Consider the following 18,292-nt stretch of genomic DNA (forward strand, 5'->3'; position numbering starts at 1 on the left):
TTGGGCAGATGGCCATTGCTATAGCTTTGCTTGGATTTAACGATCTTGGAAGTTCGGTGACCCCTACTTTTCTTTCCAGAAACAGATTTTGTTTACAATTATCTCCCCATTGTCCAAAAATGAACAAAAATTCAATGAGAGAAGTTTTGAAAAATTGCGAGATTGCATTCCACGGGACATCGAATCATGCCATCTTGGGGTTCCAAGGCGCGTGAAACTATGGTCGCTAAATGTGAACTTGTTCTTTAAGGAACCTCACCAGTTGACTAAATTCACTTAATAGGTCCACTTAAGCAATATTTGGCAGGGAATACTTCACTTCAAAGATCTAATTGCAAAACTTTTGGGCTTACAGACACTGTGGCCTTATTCGCTAGCGAAGCCCGATTTTTTCAGATTTAGGGTGTTCTTCCGGGCATGTTCTCCCCGAAACAAAGTCGATGACCCCCCATTTTTTTTTACATTTCTGATGTAACTAACCCATCATCTTACAGTTAAAAGTCTCAGAAAAAAATCGTTGTTGGGAAACTTTAGCGCGAACTTCCTTAAACCCCATCCAGACACATTAAGTGGAGTTTTTTCTTGTTTTCCTGACTTATTTTTGTTTTAAAGGTCTCAGGCGGACTCCTGAAGGTTTTTATCAGCTTCAAGGCCGAAGAGTTTTCGTACCTGAACATCACCAGCTTTGGCTTAGAGCATGTCCAAAACAACACCGAGTGTGGGTTTGCCTGTTTAGGAATCACTTCATGCTTTTCTTATAACCTGGCTGCATCCTCTGATATCAACGGGAAACTGTTCTGTGAACTGCTACCATCTGACAAGTTCAACAACTCGGACAAATTCACCAGCAGTCCGTTTTACCATCACTTTGGTATTCCAGTGAGTGCAAACTGATTATTGCTCTCGCTTTTATTCCAAAGGGATCAATATTTTCCTTAAAATTCGAAAGCCAGAAGTGTCATTGTTTTTTTACTCACGGCAGTTTGTGCACGATGTTTTATTGCTCAGAATCAGGCTCGGAAAATACATCGAGTGTCATGTTCAACTCTGAGGTTGTGTGGAGGAAGTATCTCATTAGGTTGATGCCGAGGGAAAACGCAATGGTTTCGTCGAACAGAGTCTTGAAAAAAGGTTATTTAAACACATATTTTAGGACCTTTAGCATATCACTCTCGGGTGAAGTAGGTATCCTCAATTACGATCTTTGATTACCAAACTGATACAAGACAAACGTAAAACGATAAAATCAGAAGAAAATGCTTCTTCCACCTTTTTGACACACTAAAACTGTAAACTTTTGTAAAATTATTCCTTCTTACTGAACTGGTTGAAACTAAAGAAATATCAAATAACGAGTACCTGTTACCTAATACTTCGACGGCATGTCGTTAGCAGTGTGGTTAGGAGAGGACAGGAAATGTTCGGCGGCTGTAGTAGGTTTAGATTTGTTGTTAGGGTTATCTATGGTACGGCGGTGTTCTCTTCTAACCGCTGCAAAAACGTTTTTCAGCATTTGCCTGTTGTAGCCTTCAGACGCTCCCCTAACCTTCGTGACTTACTAGTTACAGCTAAACTCTCTTCTAATTCTTCTAATCCCCAACTCCCTTCTGGTTCTTTCCGTTGTGGCAAAAACTTTGCTACTTGTCCCTACATTTCTCACGGACTTACTACACACACCTTCTTTTCTACCGGGGAAACGCGCCCCATAAAATCTAACCTGACCTGTCACACTAAAAACCTCATCTACATGATTCAATGTAACCGCTGTAATTTACAATACATAGGAGAGACGAAACGACGATTAAAAGACCGATTTAATGAACACCGCCGTACCATAGATAACTCTAACAACAAATCTAAACCTACTACAGCCGCCGAACATTGCCTGTCCTCTCCTAACCACACTGCTAACGACCAATTAATCCCCATCGAAAAAATCATTTCTAACCGAGACTCTATCCGTTAGGCGAGGGAAGCTTTTTTAATTCAAAAAGGCAGAACAATTGATCCTAATGGTCTGAACATCCGCGAAGAAACAGATTAATTGTTTCCATTTGTTTTCTTTAATTATATTCTTTTATCACGTTATTTTATTTTACCGTACCGTATGCTTATCTTTAATTTACACTATCAATTACTTTTGCGTATTTCCGGTATTACGTAAATATCGGCTACATAAAAACACGTACCAATGTAAAATTTTCCATTGTACCTGAAGAAGGCTGGTTTGGCCAGCCGAAATATAGTACACCTTCAAAAACTCATCCTACGTTGTGTCGGTTTTTGCTTTTGTATTCTTCATTTTATATGTAAAGCCGATTAGATCACTATTGATCCAACGTATAACAGCAGGATCATCGTTCCGGTTGCTTGCTTAAACATTTTATAGTCAAAATGTACGCTTCACTCGCTGATATCTTCTTTTCGAGATACGAAAAAACTATAGTTTGGGGTGTTCCTCCGTTTTAATGAGATAAGTACACAAAACGTGGGAAAATAATGACGCCTTGACCGATAAAATGACGGCTCATTTTACTTTAACAAACTATAGCTCGTATCAATAATACAAAGAAGTCTCAATTGCTGCCTTGGGCGGGAAATATCCTTTGCAAGATCTGAATTCCATCGCTCGTGCGCCCAGGTTGGTGAGAATATAATTTTCGCTTCTTTCTTTCTTTCGATTTTTAAAACGCCTAAGCTTAGTCTGAGATGCTGCAGACAACGAAAGAGCGCACTCGTAAACAACGTGAAGGAAACCCACGAGATACCGATTGAGTTGAGATGTTACTGTTACCGCTTCGAACGGAGAAAGCGCAGCCAAAAAAGCGATGCTTGGAGAATATCAAACATCTTCCTCAACCAGTGCAAGCAGCTTCTCCTGCTCGAAGCAGGAACCTTTGTCGCTAGCAGCCAACGCATCAGCCCTATTCTGATAGAATGTTTTTGAAACCTTTTCCCTCTGACTTTTTCCTCCGTGGAGCTTCCTTGGCACTTGCAAATGGACATGAACTTTTGCCCTTCTTCGACGACATATTTAAGCTTATATCAACAATCTACAAACTGAGAACACTCAGAACAGCTCGTCGGCTACCAAACACAAACGTTTGACGATCGTACGTGCGCGGCAATCTGTGAAACAAGTTTTTAATGCAAATTTATTCCTCATGACAACTCGTTGACAGCTATCAATTAGAGGTGATTAATGCAAAGAAACGTTTTTCGTATATAACTTTGTTTAGAATCAATCTTTTTTCACATTTTTTTTTTCGCTGAAGCGCTAATTATGGCTGAAGTGCTTACCAAAATGAAAATTTGGTGGTTACAAGATTTGTCTTGATTTTTGGTAGCGCCAAACAAAGTTCATCAGCCTTGTCTGGAGTGTGAATGGGACTTATCGCAGACCAACGCTAATGAGTCTGTTGCTAAGGGGGCGATGACCATTCGTGTTGAAAGCCACGCCCAAGTAACCTGCATCAGGTGACGCCGTACGGAAGTAAGGCGAGTCTCTATCACCGCACCAGGAATTGCAGTCCTTGTAACAATTCCGCGTGTGACCCGAAACGAAGAATCCAGCGTAGAACGAGGTATGGCAGATCAACAGCTGGTAATGGTACGCGTTATTTGCTCCCACGCTGTTCCACTTTCCATAGGTGCCAGCATTTTTCCCATAGTTATCAGCGGCCATTATGGACTGGTTGACTAATCGCTTGAAGTAGGTCTTGTTTCCAGTTTGGTGATCAACAAAAATAATTTCTGTAAACTGAAACAATAACAACAAAAACAAGTTGTTCCTTATGTTATTGTTTCTTAAACTTGTTCATACGTCTGAGAGAGAGATTTTGAGCTGGTAAAAGCAACAGTTTCGATTCCAAATTTACTTTCTAAGCAGTGAAATAAATTCCAGTTGGCGGTACGAAAGGAACATATATAGATGTCTTATCAAATTTTGACCATTGTGTTGTTCATCCGCTGAGTGGGTCTTTGCATAGAAATGTGTTTCAGAAGTGCTTTCGCATCCCAGTCTCAGGCTAAGAATTTCAAGACAAAGAAGTGTCATTTCTCAAACTTTAATTCCAATAGATTTTTGTAATTTTATTTCTTCTTTTTCTCTTCAGGTTTGGTTTCAACTGAGAAGATATGTCAAAAAATGGAGAAAGAGTCTCATCACATTTCCAAACACCTGCAAGTTTATCAAAAACATTTCGACTCGCTTCTCCGTGTTTTGAAATGGTACATTATAGCAAGGAGAAGAGTAGTGCATAACCATTTTATGTCGTTCGGTTTTATCGCTTTAAACTTGCCACGATAAAATGTACTGATAGTAAATAATATGTTGTTACTGAAAGAAATATATTAACTTACCGGGATGTTGTTACAGTTGGTCCTGTAGCCGTCACTTCCATAAGGAAACCGAGCGCTGTGTGTGACTTCAGTCTTGGGTTTGACATATTCATCAGTAGTGTAACACATGGTCCATCCTCCATTGTATGACGTCATGTCACAGTAGGCCAGAAATGCATTTGAATGGCTTCCTCCATCCGGGTCCAACCAGTACATGCCATCTCCCTCGGATTTACCCCGGTTCTTGATCTCCTCACAGGTAACTCCAACACCTGGTCACAAAACAAATATAACACAACTGCAACGAGATCATCAAGGAAGAGTTGTGACAGCCCTATCCTTCATTTAAAATTAAGTTACAACACATGCAGAGAGGAAGCCACATCCGCCTTAGCTGGGTTACATACGGGTCCTTTATCCAGCGCTATCCAGGTCGAATTGGAATTTGGAAGTGCTAGTTTTTCAGGGGGGAGGCAAACCGGAATATCGGGAGAGAAACCCACGGGGCAAGCGAGAACCAACAATAAACTCAACCAACATATGACATTGATAGTTCGTATAGAGTGATCGTCCGTGTAACCTACAACTACGTTACGACACACACTTACTGACCAACGTGAAAGACAGAGACGAACCTAACAACAGACAGGGAGCAGTTTACAAGATCAAATGCTCCGACTGCCAGGCTTCCTACATTGGTGAGACTGGCAGAAACCTTAACACGAGACTGACTGAACACAAACGAGCCACGAGAATGGTGATGCCAACAATCACATTGCTGTACATCATCAACTAACAAACCACAACATTGACTGGGAATCTGCTGAGTGCTTAACTTACAGTACAAACTATTTTCAACGACTGACTCTGGAAGGCTGGTACACTAACCTAGAACAAACGCCTCTTAACAGATGTCAACAACTACCGGCGCCTTACAAACGACTTATCCATGACGGAAACGAAACCGACAAACGGACTTCTAACAGACCGACTTAACTATACACGGACCAAAACCCGACCTATTTGACTACAATAGACGGATCGAAACCCACCAATGACTGATGACAAACTTTACACGAGTCTTTCAGCCAATACCATCATGGCTATACTGACCAATCACGTTCAACGGACCAGACTTATAACATCATCGACTGACAAACACTGTTCACTTGACTCTGAAGATGACTTCCGCTCAGGTTGTCGAAACGTCAGTCACCAACAACAGTTCTTTTTAGAACTACACTCACCCGAACGATCACTCTATACGAACTACTGATACTCCTGGGTTCAAACCATTTACTATGATATGACATTGAGCTGGAAATTGAACTAAGGTCACCCTGATAGGTGGCGAGGGCTCTCACCACTGCCTTATCGCTGCTGCCCAATGATGAAAAGACTGTTTACTAAGTGTCACTCCTTCTTAGTCAGATTTGACTGGTCACCGTATCTGTCACAGGCACGATAGTTTGTGGAGCAGACCTCGAAAATTAAGGAGTCTTGCCTTGTAATATAATAGCAAGCGAAATTAATGAACAAGTTTTCGATCTACAAAATGACGATGACACATACCGAGGGTGAGCTGGGATGAAGTGAGGTGATATGATATAACATGAAATAATATTAAATATAACACGTCAATGTGTTACGTGTTAAAATACCCGTTTCGCAGTGTTTTCCAAAATATCCTGGAGCGCATGCGCACTGATAATCATCACCTTCGTACTTGGCCACACAAGTTGCATTGTTCATACAAGGATTACTGGAACAAGAACTCTGTTTTCAGGGAAAAAAAAACATGGTGTTGACATGTAAGCGCTAATAGTTTGTTTTTAGATTAGATTTACGCCAGTTGAGTAAATCCAGTTTACGCCAGTTTATATCAACTGACATGACTTCAGTCATCCATGAAAAAGTTTTGTAAAAATTGTTTGTAAGTGTCCAATTTAGAGAAACTATCATCTTATGGATAATCACAATTTTCAATCATTAAACCTGTGAACATCTTCCATTGCAAGAAACTTTTTCGCAGATCTGCGAAACTTTACGAACTTATTTACACCGTTCGCCTTTCTCTGAATGCGTGTTGTTTAATTTAGAAACAGAATCAATTCTTCGCTTACCGAAATACTGAAGTGATGGTAAAACGGACTGCCGGTAAAATTGTCCGAGTTGCTGAACTTGTCAGATGGGAGCAGTTCACACAAAAATTTTCCGTTGATATCGGGGAATGCAACCACGTTATATGAAAAACACGACGGAATTTCTAAACAGGTAAACCCGCAGTCGATGCTGTCGTCGACGAGGTCAGAACCAAGACTGGTAATGTTCAAGAAACTGAACATGTGAGGCTTGAAGTTAACAAACGCCACACCTGGTGGAGAGCCTCGGCTGAGACCTAAGAAAAAAATTCAGGTGTTCTAAGTGGCTAATACTTCTCTCGTTGGAGGCGTGGTGGCCTCATGGTTAGTGTGCTCGTCTTCGGATCGAGCGGTCCGGGTTCGAGCCCTGGCCGGAGACATTGTGTTGTGTTCTTGGACAAGAGACTTTACTCTCACAGTGCCTCTGTCCACCCAGGTGTATAAATGGTTACCGGCAAACTTAATGCTGGGAGTAACCCTGCGATGGTAAACCGGGATACTGCTCCGGCCTAATGGGCCCCTTAGCTCGTATACAGACTTTATCTGCTATTATTGTAAATTTAATTCTAAACCTCGGATATGTAATTCTTGTTTTTTCATTGGTTCAACAAATCTCACTTACACAACTGTGTTTGACCTTACATGGAAAATTGGTGGCAGCAAGTGTCGCTAAGCTTAAAAAGCAAAAATTGCTTCGGGGAGCTTTTTACCGCATAAATACAAGAAATAAAAAGCAACGCAATTCCGAAAACTACAGAAAAGCAACAGAATTTCAAAATTAACTTGGTAACGTAGAGTTTTATACACAATGTTTAATGCGAAAGGCTTGAAAAGGTACGACAAAAGCGACTGAATGAAGAAGAAAGGAAGCTAAATCTATGGGAAGATCAAATTTCGTAAGTAAGTTTAGCGTTTCAGTAAAAGTCTGTTAGCTTACATTTGGGCCTTATCCATTCATATTTCATAGAATACTGAATAACATCAGTGAACTGAAATTAAATTGATGGATTCTGAGCAACACAACTGCTGGCTATTGATGATGACAGACGCGCAAACAAGGAAATTTTCGACTCCGCCATTTCAACGACTTGCACAGGACGTACAAATTTAATCAAGGCCATTATTTCGGATCTATTCGTAAACCCTTCTCGTTTGTCACAATTTCTTAAAATATCGCCGAGTTAAGAGGATATGGTGCGAGGAATATTGCAGAAGAAAGCTCTCTTTCGCTCGCTTTACTGACATGCTTCATTCAGCACAAAAAGTGAACAACGCAAGGGAAATTTTCGCGCCTTCTTTTCTTCTCTCTTCTTCTTAAGTCCACATTTTCCAGTCGATTGAAGAATTAAGAAAACATTTATTCCATTCGCTCTTTTGGACATGAGAAGATTATAATAAACTCGACGCTACGCGCTTCGCTTGTTATTTAATATCTCATATCGCGCGAGTATCGTGAAATACTTGTTAAATATCCTTTTAGAGCGGAGCGCATATGACTAACTTTTAATTCAGTAATCAATGTTTTCAACAGTTCCTCATTAAGCAACTGAGATATGCCAACCAAATAAGCTAGCACTTTCCAGGGTTAATTAATTTACTATAATCATTCTTTCCTTATGAGGAAAGCGTTAGTCTCTTGCTTTAAGACACCTTCGATTTAGAAGTGTTTGAAGTCTACTATTGCAATAGCAAATTCTGTAACAAAAACTAGAGTACCAGTTTGATTATCTCCCGGCAGACGAGTTGTATGTTCCCTCGCTTTCTTATGACGTTTGCCAACTTTTATATGAAAAGTTAATAATATATAGAGCGTATGAATTAAAAATATAAGCAACCACAATTGTAAGGTTTAATTTTCATGGAAGAGTTTTTTCTACCCGGAACCCAATAACTGCTCTTATATATCATACCCTAATTTCTAGCATTCCCTGAGTTACCGTACACTTACAACATCTACTGTTACAAAATTTGTGAAAAGTTCTGGGAGTAATAACAAATTATAACAGAGAGTTCCTCTGTAATAGAAGTTAATACAGACAATGACAGTTATAATAACATAGCAAAATCCTACGTACCCGAAGAATGCTTTAAGGAAAAGGCTAATACCATCATTGCAACAATACGTCTGCTTAACACTGGGAGCCCAAGCTCCCAAGCCCAAGCTCCGTTCTCCATTCTTCCAAGCTGAACGGTATCAAATAAATCTTCTCTTATCTCTTAGCAAGCTTTTGTGTTTTCTTTAATACTCTATATTGGAGTTCCCGTTAGAAATTAAATTAAAATTTCAGAACTCTGAACATGTGCCAAGTTTATTTGTTTGCTTGAGGTGCATAGGATAAAAAAGCTAGAAACGCTATTGGTTATTTTGAAAAATATATCGTATAACCAAATGACATGTTTTTCCTGATATAAAAACATTGCATTACTAACGAACGTTTCTAAATGTTAGCAATTGCTATTATGTCTGTTGCTGTCCATCAGAGCAATCGTCATACATTTTGTTTTAATGCATGAGCGGATGGTAACGCTTCAAATTGGAAATTCAGATTATCCTCACTGCAAATATATATTAGGTCGTTAATAATTTAACAAAAATTAAGTTGTAACCAAACATTTACTCATCACAAACCTTGCAGGAAATAAATCTGGCTCATGATTTTTCGATAGAGAACAGTCTTATGGGCATCTCAAACAGTTTACATGTCTCATGGGTAACTCATCCTTCTTCCACATTTTTTGTCCGATTAGTGTAACTGAAGACTACTGCGACAAATTTGGCTTTGGTGCTGTTATTTTCCGCTTTTGTCTCGATGATCATTTATAATTCATCCCACTAAGTAAATTCCGCCCAACCGCAATAACAAAATAGCAAAATACATCCGCTCTGTTTTGCAAATAACACCTTCATGTTATCAGTATAAATTTTGTAAATTATAATAATAATAATAATAATAATAATAATTTTGTAGATTGCTGTTAACCACAGAACAACCCTCACATGTGGGAGGGCTTGGCAAAGTCTGGGTGTTCTGCGAACAATTCACTGCAGTTGACTCATTTGAGGCCGCGAGCGGACATTGCTGAGTGTCACAGCTCCGTTGAAGAGCAAGCAGGTTTTCCTTCGATGCAATGAAGTTGCCTAGTTTTTCTCGCAAGGTAGCGTAAACAGACCCTTGGGTTTGGACGGTATGAGTTGAAGAATACCACTTCTCTATGATATCACCAGCCTTGAATGAAAACATTTTATGGGCTGGACCTTCTGAGATTTCGCCATCTTCCGTAAACTCGAGTAATGTCTCGACCAGACAAATCAAATCTTTAAAATCCCCATACCACTTGAATTGATTCTTCTTGTCCAAGTACTTGAGTCGACTAGTCAAAGATGCAATTCATGATGAATTCTCGTTTGCAAGAGGCATTTTTAATGAATTGAAAACCGATTAGAATACAAAATAGCGGAGGGCGATAAAATACGTGAGAACTCTCTGAGAGTAGACAAGGGAAAAGAACCTGATCTCCAAAGATTACAGAAGAAATACATTATAACCGTCACTAGAGCACATCCTCCGATGTCCATTTTCTGTAATCTTAATTGTTCTAAATCTGCCGAATATCACATGTTACATGTAGCGACCGTCGCGGAAGTAGTATGTGTCAGGTGAATAGCCCGCTTGGTTCCACATGAACTGATTTAACGAGAAATGGTTGCAGAACCGATTTAATGAGATGCGTTATCATTATTAGCTCATTCAAGAGACCGGTGACATACCCTGGTATTCGATAATGCAAATTTTTAACAAAACGAGCGGCTTGTCGTTGTGCACCTTAGATCTGGATGTCACGGATTTCCTTTTAGGTATGCGAATCACATACCCTGGTATTCGATAATAAATTGTATACCCAAGATCTGGATGTCATCAATTTCCTTTTGGGTAGGTGAATCCCACACAGATGGCCTGTTACTAATGAATAACAAGAGTTTTCTTAAATGTTTTCCAGGTTCCCTCGGATAAATGCGACAAAGTAAAGTAAAACTTTATTTAGCCACCGGGTCAGCCTTCGTGATAATGCTAGTAACATATAAAGAATATAAAACTTGATCGAGGTCTGTAAAGAGTTCCACTTCTAAATATTTATTTTGTTTACGGCATTTATTTGTTGTGCATTTCTCCTTTGCGCGGGACCTCCTTCGACTTTTTCCTCTTTGGACTCATTGAAGAGCGCCGTCTGATAATTGACTTCATTAGGAGCCTAGGAAGCTTAAGCCCAGTCGTCCACACTACACCGGAGGAATTTAAAAACGCATTAATCACCGGTCGGTTTTTTTTTTCTTTTTTTTTTTCAGGAAATCTCGGCTAGGGAAATCACGTGGTTTTCCTGATCCTATCGAAAAGGCCCGTTTTATATGTTTCCGTCCACACGAAAACTCAAAGCCGGCGTTTTCAAATTCCTCCGGTTTGAAGAGCGTTTTCGAAAAGCTCCGTTTTCGTGACGGATTACTCTGGACCGTTGGCCAAACCGTGGAAATAAAGCTGTATGCGTTTTTCAATTCCTCCGGCGTAGTGTGGACGGGGTCTGGAGCAAACCATGACGTCAATGAGCACCACCAAACAAAAGGTTTAATGAGCAAAACAAAAGCTGTACAAGTGTGTTCAGTAAACCTTTGTACATTTCATAGCCGTCCTCTGCAAAACAACAACGCAAAATGACCGGGAACGCGAACGATGAGTCGAACTGCTAATGTTTCGTATTTCCATTTAGAATTGAACGCAGTTATTACATATTTAGCCTGAGGGAGGTTTTATAAGCCATAGGCATCCCGGACAAATTCAATTTTACATGGCGTTGTCCTCGGCGTCGCCGTCGTCATTGTTAAGATCCCAATATTTGCATCTCGGATGCTGGAAGGTCTATACACTTGTTTAACGCGGGGTCTCTAATTCTAAGTGGCTGCTTTGTGCTTTTATCCCAAGACCAGTCGAACGCAGATGACAGTGTTGTGTAAAAACCGTAAAAAATCACGTAAATTGCAGTTCTTTGCCAAGGTTCCTTTTAATTCAGCGATTAAGTTGTCGAGCGTTTCGGTAGGAAGTTTTTCCCTCCTGCTAAAACAATCTCGTTTACATGTACGTTACTTGGCCGCTGCAATACCTTTTCATCTTCCCCATTACCACACGGCGATCGTTTGCATCTTCTTCTTCTTCAGTATAGCTTAAGGCTTTGAATACTTAAAGGCCATCGTCATCAATAACGTCCTTGAACATGGCGAGTTCATACTCGGAGCTTTCCCGCCCCAAACCAAGTAATTATTACCGTATTTCTCTTTCCATAGCTTCCAGTTCTCGTGGATCTCGCTACTTAATTGACCTCAAATCTAAATGTTGCGGAGACAATGATATCTGGTGAAATTACATTGAAAATTGTGATGCTTTAGGCGGCGAGGCACCGGAAGTTGTTTTCGCTCGTACTTATTCGTAGACGGTAGACGTTGTCGACGAATTTGAACTACCCTTTCGCTGCAACATGTAATATTAGATGGCAGAGGAAACCTCAAACGAACGTCACCAATCAAGGCTTAATCTGACTACTGTAAATCAAGGTACACAAGGTGAACGCGTATTTTAATATATAACAGTATGTATAGCATAAATTACAAAGTCGTTACAGAACATAAGGAGACATAAGCGTGCGTATAAAGAATGTTTGGCAAATTAGCATATGATAACCTTAAATTAAGGTATTCCGCCATTTTGAATAATCAAATCCAGCCGGTGTCAGAAACTCGTTGTCCAGTTTGGCTATGACGTCAGTGCTTTGTCATTGGCTCACAGCCAAGCCTTTTGTTCTTTCGCTTTATAAGTGCGAAACCACCCGGATGGTTGGGCGGTCACTTAACTCCACCGTAATGTACACATCTCTCTTAATCTCTCTTAAAACAATACCACCTGGATATCATATAATTAAGTATTCTTCCTCTACCACCCCCCCTAAATATTCCCCCAAGATCCCTTAAAATACCCCCGCATTTCATAAATCCCCTAGACAGCCCACTTCTCATTAATCCCCCACATATACCCACACAACCTACATCTCATTAATCCCCCACATATACCTACACAGCCCACATCTCATTAATCCTTTACATATACCTACACAGCATACAACTCATTAATTCCCCACATATACCTACACAGCCTACATCTCATTAATCCCCCACTTATGCCTAGACAGTATACATCTCGTTATACATTTCATTAAACCCCAACATATACCTACGCAGCCTACATCTCATTAATCCTCTACATATACCTACACATTCTACATCTCATTAATCCCCCACATATACCTAGAGAGTATACATTTCATTAATCCACCACATATACCTACACAGCCTACATCTCATTTATCCCCTACATATACTTACACAGCCTTCATCTCATTAATCCCCCACATATACCTATACACAGCTTTCATCGTGTTAATTCCCAACATGTAGCTACACAGCCCACATCTCGTGAACCCCTCACATTTACCTTCACAATTTACATTTCACTAAATCGTTTCCAAAGTCATCTCATCATCTCATGTAGAACCAAGTGGTCTGAAGATATCTTGGAACAAATAAATTGACTATCGCTATGCAAATTATCCATTCACTTGTAGCCTGCGGACAGGCTCCCGGGATGGTGACGAGGGGGAGCGCAATTCGCGGAATTCTTTTTTTCGCTTTGCTCGCCGGATTTTTTTTTTTCCGTCCCCGCCGGATCTTTTTTCCGCCCTCGCTGGGAGCCTCTCCGCAGGCTGGTTCACTTTCCGTACGTTCAGCTATTCGAACGGATACCGTAAAGAACGTTTTCGCGTGAGAGGTCACATATTTGCCGATGCATTTTTGTGGTTGAATCGGCAAAGCTCTTCTTTTAACGACGCTCTCCAGGTCGAAAAAGTAAAATCGATGATCTACTTTTTACGTGGCGCGTGATTGGTGAAAAGAATTTTCTGTGATACGTAGTTTAACAGAAAAATTCAGCGTGATGCTTGATTGGTACCCCACCTTTGCCACCCTCCCATAACTTAAATAACGATAAATCAAAGCATAGTATACATGTTTCAGCATATGAAAGTCAAGATAATGTCTCAGATTCTAGAGAATACCAATATTTTTAGCTATTTTACTATTTATATGTTGCAACTGTGGTTACCAGCTGGGATGCTTGTAAATATAAACTCCTAAATATTTAATACAATTCAGTTTTCTTCTAAATTGTCAATATTTATCCTAGGGTGATACCTAGGCGGTGAAACCAACATATAGTCAGTCTTTCAAAATTAATTGACAACTTAATTACAAATACTTGTAGATAAGTTTAGGCTCACAATAATAGGTAGCTTGTCAATTTTGTTTCTCTTTCAATGTGTTGACAAAAGATACGCGTATTTCTGTTACGTTCGTCATCCGGGAAGCATTAAGTGGGACACCCTTGACTCTATTGGTTTTGGCATTTGACTGTATCAATTTCCCGCTCTTTATATAGATTATAGATGATCGAAACTCCAGCAAAACAATAGCTTGTGAGAAAACTTAATTTTCAGAACTTCACCTTTAAAAATATTACGTAATCAGCCAAGGTGGTACTTCCTTTCAGGCTGGATTAAAGCAATATATATAATTTCCTCGCGATCTTTGGCATTTGGGTGATTATTACTTCTTTTGAATATATATAGCTTTCAAAAGTTCTAGCCCAAAAGAAAATGTAGCAAGACTTCTCCGACTTCGTTACACATGCAAAATTTAAAAAAAAAAAATTCACTCATTTTATTAGCATTGCTGGAGGCCTCAGACACCAACCAACAGCATTGCAGACTCCCTGTAATACCACAGTAAACAATCACCTTAACAAATATCACAGGTGCAAAAGGCTTTGAAACAGACTCTAGAATTTCACACGAAAATCTAACAAAGTAATCAAGCTAGAAATTGCTTCAGTCACACGTCAAGTCTTTCAACATCGAAATTCGTAGCAACCAAAAATGGGACTTGGCCAACTGAGCGAATGTCTGATTTCAGCGGTGATAATCTTAGCCTTCCTTTCAAAGACTTCTCAAGGTACATTTTATGGGCAATTGGTAAATTTCTGTTTTTCTTCCTCTTTCCTGTAATTACTTTTTTGCAACATGAAAAATCTTTAGTATCACCGCAATTTCTGTTCCTGCTCGATCCTCAGCTGTACGCCATTTCACCCTGTTAACTATAGTCCGGTTAAGGTCGCCATGCCTTACACCGCTAAAAAACGCTATATCGTATCATCTTGGAAAACAGGAAGACCAGAAAAAGCCATCACCTTAAAACATTCAGACTAACGAACAAATAACAACTTTGAGCCAAAATGTGTTCGGATATTTGTCTTTGGACATTAACTGTTCCTCAAAGCTCACAATGCCTCGAGCTACGCTTTCGGAAAACTGTTCGCTTCTCGAAACAGGTAATGTCCGTGAACAAATATTCGAGCATATTTTCGCGCAAAATGGAGGCTATTGTTTATATCAAGTCATACTTGGTGACTCGAGCTGCGCCCTCGTCAACTATCGCGCAATAGAAATCTCGAGCTTATAATACAGTTGTTAAATATGGTGAGTCTCAGATTTCAGCTATCAATTAATTTCGAGTTATTTATCAGCAGACAACAAGAGATTATCAAGGTAAGAGGGTCAATCCCCCATATAAGCCTCATACCCAAGGTAATTCCCCTTAAGTTATTTTTAGCAAGGTACCCTGGTCCTCCACGGCTGGTAGTCGCGCGTTCCGTGGATGTTTTAGTGGAGGATTCGTTTCTGTTTCGCTTCGTTTCGTTTCGTTTCATTTCAAAGCCAAGGAAAACCTTAAACGCCAGAAGAATGTCTTCTAACTTAATTTCCTTTTGACATTTAATATTTTGACCGCTAGCCATCATTTAAACCCCATCCAGACGCATTAAGTGGAGTTTTTCTTGTTTTACGGGTCACTGACTTTCTAGTTTTGTTTTTAAGGTCTCAGCCGGACTCCTAAAGGCGTGTCATTTATCAACTTCAAGGCCGAAGAGTTTTCTTACCTGAACATCACCAGCCTTGGCTTAGAGCATGTCCTAAACGATACTGTGTGTGGGTTTGCCTGTTTAGGAATCACTTCATGCTTTTCTTATAACCTGGCTGCATTCTCTGATATCAACGGGAAACTGTTGTGTGAACTGCTACCATCTGACAAGTTCAACAACTCGGACAAATTTACCAGCAGTCCGTTTTACCATCACTTCAGTATTCCAGTGAGTGCAAACTGATTATTGCTCTCGCTTTTATTCCAAAGAGAACAATATTTTCCTTAAAATTCGAAAGCCAGAACTGCCATTGTTTTTTTACTCGCGGCAGTTTGGGCACGATGTTTTATTACTCAGAATCAGGCTCGGAAAATACACCGAGTGTCATATTCAACTCTGAGGTTGTCGGTAAAGAAATTATCTCATTGGGTTGATGCCGAGAAAAAACACTATGACTTTATCAAACAGGGTCTTGAAGAAAGGTTATTTAAACACATATATGTTAGCATATCACTCTCGGGTGAAGTAGGTATCCTCAATTAAGATTTACTCAATCTTTGATTACCAAAGCAGTACAGGACAAACGTAAAACGATAAAATCCAAATAAAATGCTTCTTCCACCTTTTTGATACACTAAAACTGTAAACTTTTACAAAATTGCTCCTTCTTAACTGATTGAAACCAGCGGAATAACAAATAACGAGTACCTGGTACCTAATACTTCGGCGGCATGTCTGTGCACGTGAGTTTGGTCGAATCATGGTTCGCATTTTTACGAGACGAAGTCAAGACGAATTACTCATTTAACCTACTTAAATCCGGTCACATCAGGGCTGTCTCTTTAGTTTTTTAACTTTCTTGCCCTAGCTAGAGCTGAATTATAATCATGACCGGACCAGGTGATGTCGATTAAGAGATTTAACCTTTGTCTCTTAGAACTGACTTTTTCCAGTTTAACAAGTATGAAATATTTTTGGTAAAAACAGAATCCCTGCTCCAGTGCTCCTTGTATAAACAGTGCAACATGTGTGGCCAAGTACGAAGATGGTGATTATCAGTGTGCTTGCGCTGCAGGATATGTTGGAAGGCACTGTGAAATAGGTATTTCAACGCATTAGTTTGCCATACTTGACTTTTTTATCGTTTCTTATTGTTACACCTTATCTAGAGTCATCTCGTGCGTCTTGCATGACCTCCTCTATAGCCCATCCCATTTTATTAGATATATTTAGGACCACATACCCTCCAATTAGGAAATAATTGGAAAAACAAATTTCGAGGACTGCTTAAGTTCGACAAACCCTCGAGCCAATTGTAACTTGGCATTCAAAGGAAAAGGCCACTACCGAGTTGCCTTTTGCCTCGGTTTCAAGATGAGTCTTCTTGCGAAACCATTCATGATCATATTAAAATGTGTTCCGTCTACATGTTCATTTTCACGTAAATCCTAACACATTTTCTTATCAAAGGTTTTGCACTAAGACTCGTTCTGAGACAGAGGTACAACGTCACTCTAATGTGGCCTATTAATTGGATTCAATTACTACCAAATTGGACTAGAGCGCATTTGTAATATCTGTTATTTATACTGCCCTCAGAGCGGTCCAAGTGCACTTTGTTAATTTATATTTGAACACTGTCCACATTAAGGACTAATCTAGACATCTTAGGGTTTTGGGATTATAACATTTTTATCCATGTTATCAGATGTGGGAGTTCACACCAACTGCCAGGATATCTTGACATTAGGACATTCTAGAGGAAATGGAATGTACTGGTTGGACCCGGATGAAGGAAGCCATTCAAATGCATTCCTGGCCTACTGTGACATGACGTCATACAATGGAGGATGGACCATGTGTTACACTACTGATGAATATGTCAAACCCAAGACTGAAGTCACATACAGCGCTCAATTTCCATATGGAAGTGACGGCTACAGGACCAACTGTAACAACATTCCGGTAAGTTGATAGAATTCTCCTCCTTTATGAAATTTTAAACAAATGGCTCAGGCGGTATTTATATTTTGTCTTACCGTGCCCAAATTAGCCAATCAGAAGCCGTGTCTACTGATATCCTGATATCCTGCGATACCAAGTCACTGACCTGATATCTGAGACCAAACTGATATCTGAAAACCATGGCAAGACCAAACTCGCCTGATATGACATCGAAGCGTAACAAAAAGGTACACTTCGCAGTCATATTAGGCAAGTTTGTCTTAGCTATAATTGGTAATATGGCGAAACACAGTCGAGCTGAAATATTTGAGGAAGACACCAGACAACCCTGATATATCCCCGAAGCGTGCCAGTGTGGATTGAACAAGCTTGAATAAATTGGAAACCATTCAGTTCATTTGCTTTTTCGTTCAGTTCACAGAAATTATCTTTGTTGATCACCAAACTGGAAGCAAGGTTTACTTTAGGCGACGAGTCAACCAGGCCATAACGGCCGCTGATAACTATGGGAATGCTGCCGGCACCTATGGATTGTGGGACGGTTTTGGAACAAACAACGCTTACTCCTACCAACTGTTGATCTGTGATCATTCTCGCTACTACGGCTTCCTCATTTCCGGTTACACGGGTAAATGTTACAAGGACTGCAACAATTGGTGCTTGGATCATGTTTCACCTTACTTCCGCACGGCTACCTCCAGTTACACGGGCGTGGCTTTCAACAGCAATGGCCGCCGCTCCCACAGCAAGAGGGCTATGAGTGTTGGTTTGCGTTAG

The 18,292-nt window shown here is 40.0% G+C and overlaps 2 protein-coding genes across 2 annotated transcripts; one reads left to right on the top strand and one right to left on the bottom strand.

The window, feature by feature from the left end:
• Positions 1 to 1,731: 1,731 nt before the first annotated feature.
• On the bottom strand, positions 1,732 to 8,732 carry LOC149104005 (uncharacterized). Its single transcript, XM_089273140.1, has 5 exons — positions 8,558 to 8,732; positions 6,465 to 6,739; positions 6,003 to 6,117; positions 4,363 to 4,613; positions 1,732 to 3,760 (listed from the first exon to the last, which is right to left on the bottom strand). Exons 1-5 carry the CDS (start codon positions 8,655 to 8,657, stop codon positions 3,392 to 3,394), a joined length of 1,110 nt encoding a protein of 369 aa, XP_089129266.1. The 5' UTR covers positions 8,658 to 8,732; the 3' UTR covers positions 1,732 to 3,391.
• A 5,778-nt stretch (positions 8,733 to 14,510) lies between these two features.
• LOC149104006 (uncharacterized) lies at positions 14,511 to 18,292 on the top strand. The gene is made up of 5 exons (XM_089273523.1): positions 14,511 to 14,586; positions 15,507 to 15,778; positions 16,538 to 16,652; positions 17,259 to 17,515; positions 17,930 to 18,292. The coding sequence occupies exons 1-5, from the start codon at positions 14,511 to 14,513 to the stop codon at positions 18,290 to 18,292; spliced, it is 1,083 nt and encodes a 360-aa protein (XP_089129649.1).

Source organism: Orbicella faveolata, unplaced genomic scaffold (assembly GCF_042242905.1).
Source record: "Orbicella faveolata isolate gen_17 unplaced genomic scaffold, um_ofav_v1 contig_35, whole genome shotgun sequence".
Taxonomy (NCBI): Eukaryota; Metazoa; Cnidaria; class Anthozoa; order Scleractinia; family Merulinidae; genus Orbicella; species Orbicella faveolata.

Excerpts from the sequence above, each read along its gene's own strand:
- LOC149104006 (XM_089273523.1), top strand. The coding sequence starts at position 14,511 with ATGGGACTTGGCCAACTGAGCGAATGTCTGATTTCAGCGGTGATAATC. Across the intron at positions 14,587-15,506 it reads CCTTTCAAAGACTTCTCAAG|GTCTCAGCCGGACTCCTAAA; the intron begins GTACATTTTATG and ends TTTGTTTTTAAG. Across the intron at positions 15,779-16,537 it reads ACCATCACTTCAGTATTCCA|AATCCCTGCTCCAGTGCTCC; the intron begins GTGAGTGCAAAC and ends TGGTAAAAACAG.
- LOC149104005 (XM_089273140.1), bottom strand. The coding sequence starts at position 8,657 with ATGGAGAACGGAGCTTGGGCTTGGGAGCTTGGGCTCCCAGTGTTAAGC. Across the intron at positions 4,614-6,002 it reads TGGAAAACACTGCGAAACGG|GTGTTGGAGTTACCTGTGAG; the intron begins GTATTTTAACAC and ends TTTTGTGACCAG. Across the intron at positions 3,761-4,362 it reads CCAACTGTAACAACATCCCG|TTTACAGAAATTATTTTTGT; the intron begins GTAAGTTAATAT and ends TTATTGTTTCAG.